Raw genomic sequence first — 11,453 nt, forward strand, 5'->3', positions numbered from 1 at the left:
GAAATGCTTTGTGGATTTTTTTTTTTTTTTTTGAAATATTAATACAATAATAAATTTGAAATATATTTTGGGAAAATAGTGTCTCTTTATATTTTATTTTAAGAGCTTGTATTTTATGGAAGCTTGTTTCCACTTCCAAAAACAACTTTTTTTTTTTTTTGCTTGGGATTAATGTCTCAAAATTTCAACTAAATAACTCAACTGACTCATGGGTGTCAAATGTTTTCCTTATTGGTGGACTCCTCAAACTTCCATAGTTGTTGGACTTGCAGTTGTAGTTTAAACCCATGGTTTCATCAAACACTTTGACCTAAAGGCAAGCTGACTGCCTAAGACGCAGTCTTCAGTCCCTTGAAGTTTGACCTGCTGAGCTTTTGGGTCATCCGTCCATCTTCAGGTAGTCGAGGCAGCGATACTGACGAGAGCTATGAAAAATGCTAGTTAGTGGTTGTATAGCTAGGACTGTTGTGCAGTGAAAACAAAAGTGAATTTCAGTGTATTATAATTTATTTTTAATATATCTACTTGTTTTCTAGTGAGGTGCTAATATTTTAATATTTCTTACAAACTACACTTTGTCTAGAATTCCACTGGTAAAATAACTCTTATATAAAACCAACTTCCTGCTTTGCAAACGTTCATAAGTGGTGATGTAAAACTCTACAACCTTGGTGCTGTTGCAGTACAATGTGTAGTGTTATACCAAGAGTTTTGTGCATAAATCTAAACAAGTAATTTTTGGTGCTTAAACTTAACCAGCAAGTAAAAGCAAAACTTACAAAAGACAAGTGAGAACAAAGTGCACAAAGCTCCCAAAAACCACGTTCTCGTATGTACGCTTTAAAACCGTAATGTTTGTTCTTCTAATATTGTGGCAGCCAGTATTTTTAAAACACAGACGACACAGGGGAGCAGCATCTGACAGTGTTTTACACGTTTAAGATGACAACGCAGGTTTTATATGCTCATAATAAAGAACAAAAGCAGCTTTTTTATCAGAGCAAGTATGATGGGAAAGCCTGTTCTACACATGCTCGTTAGATGTCCAACTCCCTTGTCTTGGTGACAGGCAGGCTTTGCTCTCCTGTCAGTAATGTCAGTCATCTCAGCAAAAAAACAAGGGCATCCAAAGGAAGGATCGCATGGCTGCCCCGGCTGCCATTCCTGCTAACATTCCCAGTGCTAGATGCTCCACTACGCCATCAAACGGGTCCCTTTGAACAACCACCTGGTGGGTTCCTAAAATATAGACAGAAAGAAGACACTTATACCATTTGTGTTAACATGACAGTCGCTTTGAATGTCTAGAAAAATAAGGGCAGATCAGGATTGTAAAAAGGGACAATGTCAGAACAGTCCGCAACTTGAAGATCATTGTGGTGCTGTGGATTGTGCACCGATGATGAACTGAACTCATTTATTGACAAAGGCCTTTTTCCTGGTCCCGAATTTAAGTATCAGCTCGTGTCAAATCCCAGTTGTGCTTATTAAAATGAACTTAAACTAACTGGCATACAGTGTGCCGGTATTGCAGTATCGATGGGCTTCTGTGCAAAAACTAACCACAGTGCATGCGCGTATCTACCACTTCCACTGGAAATTTAAACGCAAGATCGATGCATAAACAAAAAACATGAAGTCAAAACAGCATAAGCATCATTTCTGGATGAAAACACCTAAACATTCCCTGAGGTTATAAGAGAATGATCAGACTTCTGTTAGGAAGGCAACAGTAACTCAAATATCCACTGATTACATTCCAAGTTTGCAGAAGAGCATCTTTGAGTGTAGATGGGCTGCAGCAGCAGAAGACCACACTGGCCCAGCTAGGCCCAAGAAAATGACAATACAATTCACACAGGCTCAACAAAACTCTACAACCATGGGATAACACACCATGTCACAAACTGTTTTCTTGAACATGACCATAACTTCATCATGCTGAAACTTTCTCCACAGTCACCAGATCTCAATCCAGCGGATCAGCTTTAGGATGTGGCGGCGCAAGAGATTTTTACATCGTGAATGTGAAGCTGATGAATCTGAAGCATGTGATGCTATCTTGTCATTGTGGACCAAAATGTCTGAGGAATGTTTCTAGTACTTAGTTGAATCCATGCCTATGAAGAACTAAAGCATTGCCAAAGCCAAAAGGGCCTTTTAACCCAATGCTAGCAATGCAAACATAAGTGAAGTGAATGTATAAAACACATGGCATAATACTTTCAAAGTAAAATCCTATAGGCTTTTACTTTTAAAAGAAAATCATTAAAACCCAATTAAGTGAAGTATTTAAAGCCCCACTAATCTGCCTCTTGGCTCATTTACAGAGCAGGTGTGTGGACTTGTGTCCAGCTAAATGTGGACACAAATATAAAACACTTACAACATCATAAAGAAAAATTGTTATTAGCATACCAATTACTGTTATTAGTCTAAGCACTGCTCACTGTCACGTTTAAAAAAAGGTTGCTTTGTTCTACTTAATTTATTGCTGATTCAAAGCACCGCCCAGCAGGAGCATCAAGTGCCCTAAATCTAGCTCCAGAATTCAATTAGCTCACAAACTGAGCAGATGTGTGGAGGCAAACAGTGCAGCAAGAAAGAGTACTCAGAGTAACACATGTCGCATGTGGGAAACCTTACAAAAAATATGCATTATCACACATGATGAGGTTATACAGAGGTAATTGCAGTGAATGGTTCTGGGTTTTCTGACTGTTTCCTCACAGGCTACATACCAGCTACATCATAAGTGCTCAGTTCTTGTGGTGTGCCATGTTTTATAAAACATACTGCAGCAACCAAAGCAGTTATGGATTATTTAGATTACTGTTGAATTGTCTGCTTCTTTGGAAGAAGAAGACAGCTGCCATATTTCAATTCCCTGTTGTTTACAGGATTCAGAAAAGAGCCCTCATAAGCCAGCCTGTTTTTGCTCGATAGGATATGGTCTAGGATAATGAATGCAAATGAATGCTGTTGTTTTTGATCCAGTATATAGACCGCAGCATTAGATTTATTTAGTGTAGAGCTAAATGCTTCTTTAAAATGCTCCACTTGGTTAATTTTATTGTCCTAAAATTACAATATTAAAGGGAACTATTATAATTTTCCATACTTTAAAAAAATGGCTACATATTATAATATATGTACTATGTATTATATTAAGTCGATAATAAGTCTAGTTTTCTGTGTTAAGCTATGATATCTTACCTGGTCCTGCTCCAGGTGTTATGTAGACAGTGTGGCGGCTATTGAGGGGGACAGCCTGGTAGGAGTCATCATATGGGTCATATGTGAACACCTACAGTGAAAAAAGCAAAGCACTACTTTTAGCTCTGTGGTGGAAACACTATCTGAGAGCTTGCTGATCGTGTTTAAGCTTTTTACAGAAAGCATGAAGCACTCACCGGGTTTCTTCTGGTCTGCAGCAGAGTCAGTTTCCACGCTCTGAAAAATAAACAAGCAGGACTGAGAAACTGAGGGACGGTTGTGAAGTAAATCAGAGAATAATGAGGCGAAGCGTGAGTACCTACATTGATTCGTCTTCACTGTTTGCGCACAGGTTGAGTGTTGAGCCGTCCATGAGGTGAACCACGACGAGATTCTCCCTGGGATTGCTCTCTGGTGGAGTCACACCTGGAGTAAAATTAAAGGAGTAAATTACCCATATTTGTTAAAGGTAAACGAAAGGTGAGAATGAATGAGCTAAAGCTTCTTTCCTATTTTATAGCAAACTGCGACCAGGCCTACTGTAAGAATACACGTTTTTGCCATGGACATGGTAATCTATTATCATGAGATATTTTCTTCTAAACTTCTATACAGTCTGACCAATATGGTCTTTAAAATACTGCACATTTAAAGCACTTCTGTGTGTCAGCGTTCACACTTAAATAGTGATGGAACATGTTCGCTTCTGGGTATAATTGTATCACAGATCCGTGCCGTACCTCCACATTCCTGACCGGACTGCACATCTATGCATGCTAGTTTGAGACTGACGCGATGCTCCAGCTCTCGCCTGTTGTCTGACTTGTAAAAGCAAAGACTCCCATCGATCCAAAGGTCACACCAGTTGAGCTTCCAGCGTTTTAGGACAGAAGCTGGAGAGGAGACACATGCCACATTGTAAAATTAGTGCATGGTAAGGTGCTGGGATAACTTTAAACTTCAGTTTAACATCCTTCTGTTGCAGGCCTCACATCTCAGGTGATTTAGTAGTTGCTTTTGAATGTAGTCCCACCCCTACCCCTCCCACCAAGCAGGTGTATCTCCATTGAGTGTCCTTGATAAGCCACTTAAAGGCATGGCCAAGAACAAATAATGAGATTACAAGTTACAAAGGGTAGAGTTTCATAATGCGTGAAGTTTTCTAGAAAATCCTCAGTGTCGAGTTTGCAATCTGGTCACTAACACAAATACACAACACAACATACATGAAAAACAGCCCACATGTGTTAGCTATGATTAGAATAAAGCTAATAAATGATAGTAGAATTTAAAGCTTTAAAACTCTGGGATGTTGTTATGAACCAATGCAGTATTGGTCATCTGTAGACACAAAGCATCTAACCGAGCAGTTAGCAGGTTGAAGCAGGCAGCTGTATTTAGTGAGCTGCTTTAAAATTCAAAGGATAGCCTTCACAGAGATATGCAGCACACTGCCTGTCCCACGATAAAATTGTAATCTGCAAAAATGCAAAAGGTTTCAAATACATTTCACTGTGCTAAGTGTTATCACTTTATTCAACGCAGTTTAACATTTACCCAAAAAGGTGAGGTAAAATGTGCATGTAACATGCTACATGTCACATGTCTAGTCTAGATGTTGATGCTCATACTTAGTCAAACTCCTTAAAAACAGAAAAGTAAAAGAAAATGCAACGGCCCTTATCACTACACTTAACAAATGCAGGTGAAATGGGTGAATATTATTTTAATTATAAGTCTTGTCCTGTAGGTCTTGTCTCTTAAAGCACCCAAAAAATGAAGCCTACATGTTTTTATACATTAACTGAACCGAATAATCGAACCTTTAAGTTACTAGCACTAATTTTATTATAGAATTCCCTGAATTTGTGAAGAAAAAAAAACTTACTCTGTCTCCACAACCAGCTTGATTTCAGGAGCGCCATAATCCTCGGATGTTGTTCTTGTTATTAGTTTGCTTTGATAATAATCCAGGAGCAAAAGGCTTGCTTATGTCTAAGAGACTCTGCTGTTGGAGGCCTTTGCCTGGGTTTATATGGCCTCTGTCCTGCGGATATTGAGGTATTGGTAGATTAATCTGGCTCTCACCAGGACTGACACTGATTCAGAGGATCATTCTGGATTAGGAGACCACGCCCTCTCTCAACCCCCCCATCACTCTTTCTGAACTGATTTCTCTATCAGACACTTGCACTGTGGGCCACACAATGTTTAAGTTGTTGAACACTCTTATTACATGAACTAAACTCCTGTAGGCCTCAATCCACAGATTCATCTGCACATGCATGACATGCTTTTACAATTTAATCCCTGTCCTAAAATAACATCCAGAGGATTAGCCTAATATTACCCAGGTCAGTTCTGTCAGTCTTCTCAGAATGTCTGCAGGTGATGCATGATGACATCATTTCCTTTTCTAGCCTACAGAAAGTTCTGGTCTTGTTTACATCAGCTCAGTCTCCTGATGGTGTGTTTACACCAGTTCCTAAATTCGGAACTAGTTTTTGTTTGTTTGTTTGTTTGTTTTAACTGTGTGTCAATATGTTATGTTGTCACACCCCATACAAGCTCTGAAATGGCGGCTTTCCTCCCATTGTTGCAGTTTTTCCATGAACCACTTGGTGATTATTGTTGATGAACAGTTTTGAAACTCGGCATGAACTAAATATTAATATATACGATTTTATTAATAATAATAATGATGATACACTGAGTGTTAATGGTTTACTGGAGCATGCCTCTCTGTTTTTAAGGGACACAAAAGGACGTACCCACAGGTAAAATGGTAGAGAAGTTGCAGAAGTGGTTCTGTTTCTTTAGGAGTTGCTATTTGACATCCAGGGCATGACTTGTCTTGTAAACATTTCAATCACAGTGGGGATCGTGGAGAATCTTGACTGCCGCCTCTCATAATTCCCAGCAGGCGTCTTTATTTGAAAGCTCGGCTCACTGCAGTCAGAAGACGTATATGTGCTGCTGTTGTGTTTGATGAACAGAATCCGCTCTCTGATTGTCAAATTTTTCATTTTAATATATTTCTTCTTATCTAAAGCTTTTTTCCCCTCTAAGTGATGTTTCTCTCGGTCCCTTCATATAACTCCTGCTGTTTTATTTAAGAGTTGAACCCCTGAAATCAGTTATAATCTGACATTTTTCAGTAGCCAGCTTCCATCATGTTTGCCATAGAAATATTTTAATGTATACCCAAAATGTTGGCATTTAATACTCAGTCTAAAACATATACAGTAACTCAGTCAGACATCTTTCTTTGCCCAGTTTACCCACTATTACTCTTCTCCACATCTTCAGTTCATCTGAACCTTCCCTAATGGTCGCTACCAGTGAAAACCATTACATCTTCAGCTCTGCCACCTTTTTGTCAGTGCCACGGTCTCCAAACTATACATCAGAGCAGGTCTCACTTCCATCTTGTAAACATTCCCTTCTTGCTGTTCTTCTGTCACACCAGAGAGAGTGAGAGGTGAGTAAATATTGGCGGATGAACCACAAAAAATACTGACGTCAACTCGTGAATGAATGAAAAAGTACTGAAACCACTATATAATGGAGAGAAGCCAGTTTGGCATCACTGACAGGAATAAATGCCATTTTTGTATTTAATGGTAAAGTTTATGACATTTCACAGTGGTTAAAAAAAGAATGGTTCCTCCAAATGGGCTTTTTCTTTCCTTTCTTCCACTTCATGAGCACTTGCATGCACCAAGAGTTTAGAGCCTGATAAATGTGAACATTTATTGATGAAAACATGGCAAAATGGCCTTTTCTGCTCTATTTTTGATCCCGTGTGCATGAGAGAAAAGCCAAAATAAATTCAAACTCTTGAACCCAGTTCTTTTTTTTTAGTCATTAAAGATGTATGCTCAGAGAAATCCTTAAAAGCCCCAAACTACCATGACATCCGTGCCCATGATGAGAGTAAACTTCTGATGATTTCTCTTAGCAAATGTGCTGCGTCTAACTGTTTGTCTTCATGTTCCTCCTCTGCAAAGCTATAAAACACGAAAGCTATTTAAAAGTAAATCATGACATATAGATCAGTAAAGTAACAATAAACACATCGAACTACATATTGCTCCTCCAGGATCACTGAATAAAGAGTGCAACAGCGAGACTTACTCACAAATTGGTCCAAATCACAGTTTGTTTCTCCCCCAAAACTCTCCTGACTGTTCCACAGTGTTTGTGGTTAGGTTGGAGGAGCTGCAGATGCTTGTGTACGGATAGAGCCGAATTATAATCATGGCTGTATGAAATATTTACTGTTGGGAGATATGATGTAAACCCCAGGGTTATGATCTGAATGTAGCACAAATGTGGAAAACTAAAGAGAGACGGAGAGAGAGGGACGCTATGTTTGTTGGCTGCTTTTTGTCTGCTGTTGTGCAACTCCCACAGCTGCAGTGGCGGACAGACGGCTCACTCACTACTCGGTGGGTCAACAAAACTTTTGGATATCTCTGTAACTCATTGGCGGTGTGGCACAGTCGCATTATTTGAGCCATGGGTGGACTTTGGACAGATTCGTGCACAACAGCTCCTGGCAGAAAGAGATAACACCACAGATTTTTTTTTATCCATTGAGAAGCACGGTGGTCTCGGAAGTGATCTAAAGGTGAAGGGGCTATGTTAGCAGGTGTTTGATTTTATAGTTAAAGTTATTAAAAATTATATGGAAAAAGGGAGAAGACTGACAGTGAGAGAACATTGGAAAAGTCAACATCCTCCTGGGTAAATCCATAAATGACTAAATAAAGCTTCATAGAAATACAGATATGAATTGAAGTGTTATTTTAGTCCAGATCAATGTGAGGGAGCCACAGTCTCCACTGAGACACAGTTAAATATCAATTAAAACTAAATCTTTGTTCCAAGTGTTTTATTTATTTAATATTTACCAAACTAAAATACATACAGCACATAAAACCAGGTACATTTCTACCTTTCAGCCCTAAACTGCTGCATATGCGCTGATGAATCAGATTAAAATCTTCAATTTTCTTAATGCTGAGGATCTTCTGGGGGCCAAAGACTCCTCCAGATGGCTGATAGCCTGCTTTGGTCTCACAGAGCTGGTATAACACAGAGCTCAAGACTAAACATTATTGGCAAACTTACAGTGAAATTGCGCATAACTTTATTAAAAATGATACCTTTTTGTTTTTGATCAATTAAAAGCTCTACTTTCAGGCCAAAAACAAACTTATTATTGAAATGGGTTGGTACAGTTATGAAAGAAAAAAGGCTAATATGTCTATACTAGAGATGGCACGATACCACTTTTTTATGTCCGATACCGATATCATAAATTTGGATATCTGCCGATACCGATATGAATCCGATATAGTGTTTTTTAATCAACAAAACTGTTTTTTAAAATATCTTGCTGCATTTTGCAAGTCTGCAAGTTCATACTCAAGTTTAAAACAACAACTACACTAAAGCTATTCTGTTATACCTGTGTACAAAAAAAATATTTAATAGTTCAGCAATACTGATCAATCTAATAAACTTAAACCTACACCATCCTCCCTATTCTGGTATTTTAAAGAGTACTTAGCGTAAATATTAAGCAACCTAACTAATAGGGTTCCAACTCCCAGCAACCACCCCTCACGCGCCACCTCATGATGCTTAATCGACGTAATCAACCTTAATTTGATGCAGTGTGAAAAAAAATGCACAGAAATCAATTATTTTTCAAGAAATATTAAATAGATTCAACATCTTTCTTCAACAAAATTGCAGACTGCACAGATGGTACCTTCCCAAAGGAAAAAGTACTATAGCTTACTAGGGTATATATATTAGACTTAATAGTTACTATATACAGTAATGGACTTCTATTTATTTTGCATCAAATTAAAACTTTGGGTGTCAGATAATTATTTATTAAAAGCTAGACATTTTAAATGAGAATAAGAAAGAAAAGTATGTCTTTGTGCCCCCTTTTCCCAGTTAATGCCCTATCGGCCCCCCTGGCTAAACTTTGCTAGATCCGCCCCTGCACAGTTACCAGCGTCAGCTACGTAGAAAAAGATCCTCGAGTAGAAAGTAATATTAAATAAATTCTAACAACAGCTTATCAAGCTTAAACGTTTTGCTGTTGTTCAGCCGCTGGTTTCCTCTTTCTGGTGCAAAGTGGGCCAAAAACAAAGAAGAGAGACGGAGTCGCGACAGAAAAGCCGATCAGCTGATCATTAAGCAGTTTCACGATTGAAGTAGCAGCCGGAGAGCGAGAGGCAGTCGCTCGTTAAGCTTAACGCAGGAATGCTTTACAAACATTCAGAGATGGACTTACACACTTGCTTTACTTCTCTCGGGGATAACTTTGTCGGAGATGAAATGCCGGGTTGCTAGCGAAGCTCCACATGCTATCCAGACCACCGACAGGTCCCGCATGCCACAGCCGCTCTATCACGTGATGTATACTGCTCTGACGTGCTAACGTTCTGAGGTGAGTTACGGCGTGTCGCAAGTTTTGTGAGGTGCTTTCGTGATAATTAATGGATCGGATTACATTTTTTATTTTTCTCCGATATCCGATCCAGTAATTTAGGCCAGTATCGGACCGATACCGATACGTAATATCGGATCGGTCCATCTCTAGTCTATACACAGTTTGCTGCTTTTAGTAGTAAAATAGCAAAAGAAAAATATGAGAGCTCAGTAAGAGCCTTCTGTCGATAATCAATGACTGATAGCGATCACTGTGATGACTTATTCATCCATTTGCCTTTTTTTTCTTAAGTAAGGATATCCCATCATCTGCTGTATTGTTAATTTTTTTAAAGCTGTCATGTGGCATGATGATAAAATTCAATCTTGTAGGCACACTCAAATGCACTCAGCTTAAAATGCATGTTTTTGAACTGTGTGAGGAAAACTGAAGAAAATTAACCGACAGAGGCACAGAGAGGAAAGTCAGGCCCATAAGGGACCCACTCCCCCAGTGGAGCATTGTGCTGCACTGTGTAAATCTAATAGCGTTACACTGCATAGTGATACATTTTTTTCAGTTTTCCTGCAGAATGAGTACTTTAGATGTTGACAGAAAAGTAGATTTACCTTGTAATGGCCTGATGTTCTAAATGCAGGGCTTTCACCTGCATGGAGCATTTTCAAATTCTTACATTGGTCTTGACGACCTAAACACATCTTCAACCACTGCTTTTTAATGTTAACGTTTTCATGCATGAGCCTCATTGTCACATATATTTCGGATCTATATTAGAAAAGGAGCTGAGGGTGAACTGATACCCTGCTGGCTTCACACAACTCATAAACTTCTCTCTTCCACAGGAGCCCACAAAACTTCATGGCTGCCATCTGGTGGCAACATTATGTAGGCCTGTTAACTCCAGTGACGCTGACATATTCATGTTGCAGGTGATACTCTAAATGAAGAAAAAAATGAACTCACTAAAAGACACATGCCTTTTATTCTTTTGCCAGTTATATAAAGTTAGAGAACTGAAAACTAGTTTGATTAAATGCCATTTAATGGCATTAACTTTATTAGGAGTTATTGCTGTGCAGGCAAAAATGTAAGCAATGTTGTACAGTAATCATAAATCAAAACTATTCTGGCTTTATAAGTGAACTTAAATCTAACATACACATGTCGTTAATGTACAGTAAATAATTTATTTTATGTGATAAACGTGTGTCAGTTCCCATCACTTTATGCACATCATTAAAAACGTGGTTTTTTTTTTAACTACGTGAGTGTTAAAGCATTGGTATACACCGCAGACTGTATATAAATGTTTTATAAAATATATTTTATACATACAGTGATCTGAGTATTTGCCCAATACCTAATTAATTATTGGGGGGTGGGGTTTTGCATTTCTGTCACGTTTAAATGTTTTAGATCATAAAAAAACATTTCAACATTTCATTCATTCAAGGAAAGAAAAATTATCCAAACCTAGCCCTGTGTGGAAAAACCCTGCTAAATGTGCCACCCTTGGCAGCAAGAACTGCAAATAAGCATATGTGATAAATGGCAATGAGTCTTTATCATCGCCGTAGAGGAATTTTCGCCCACTCTTCTTTGCAGAAGTGTTTTAATTCAGCTACACTGGAGATTTTTCAAGCTTGAACGGCCTGTTAAATATCATCTCAATACATCTTAAAAGGATTTAAGTGCAGACTAGACTTTGATTAGGCCAGGTTCGTCAGTGTTTCAACTTTTCTCCATTTGTGAATAATGG

At 38.6% G+C, this 11,453-nt stretch overlaps 1 protein-coding gene across 1 annotated transcript; it reads right to left on the reverse strand.

Moving 5' to 3' along the window:
* Positions 1-161: 161 nt before the first annotated feature.
* On the reverse strand, positions 162-5,356 carry plekhb1 (pleckstrin homology domain containing B1). The gene is made up of 6 exons (XM_085421225.1): positions 5,105-5,356; positions 3,957-4,109; positions 3,540-3,642; positions 3,414-3,453; positions 3,217-3,307; positions 162-1,239 (listed from the first exon to the last, which is right to left on the reverse strand). Exons 1-6 carry the CDS (start codon positions 5,139-5,141, stop codon positions 1,106-1,108), a joined length of 558 nt encoding a protein of 185 aa, XP_085277351.1. The 5' UTR covers positions 5,142-5,356; the 3' UTR covers positions 162-1,105.
* Between the last annotated feature and the right edge of the window lie 6,097 nt (positions 5,357-11,453).

This window comes from Rhamphochromis longiceps, linkage group LG10, assembly GCF_057381845.1.
Source record: "Rhamphochromis longiceps isolate RC_006_pf linkage group LG10, R_longiceps_female_GT1.1, whole genome shotgun sequence".
In the NCBI taxonomy this organism is placed as follows: domain Eukaryota; kingdom Metazoa; phylum Chordata; class Actinopteri; order Cichliformes; family Cichlidae; genus Rhamphochromis; species Rhamphochromis longiceps.

Bases quoted from the DNA above. Each gene is read 5' to 3' on its own strand.
- plekhb1 (XM_085421225.1), bottom strand. From the start codon at position 5,141: ATGGCGCTCCTGAAATCAAGCTGGTTGTGGAGACAGA. The intron at 3,454-3,539 runs GTAGGTACTCAC...TTTATTTTTCAG, and splicing joins AACAGTGAAGACGAATCAAT to AGCGTGGAAACTGACTCTGC. The intron at 3,308-3,413 runs GTGAGTGCTTCA...TTTTCACTGTAG, and splicing joins TGCAGACCAGAAGAAACCCG to GTGTTCACATATGACCCATA.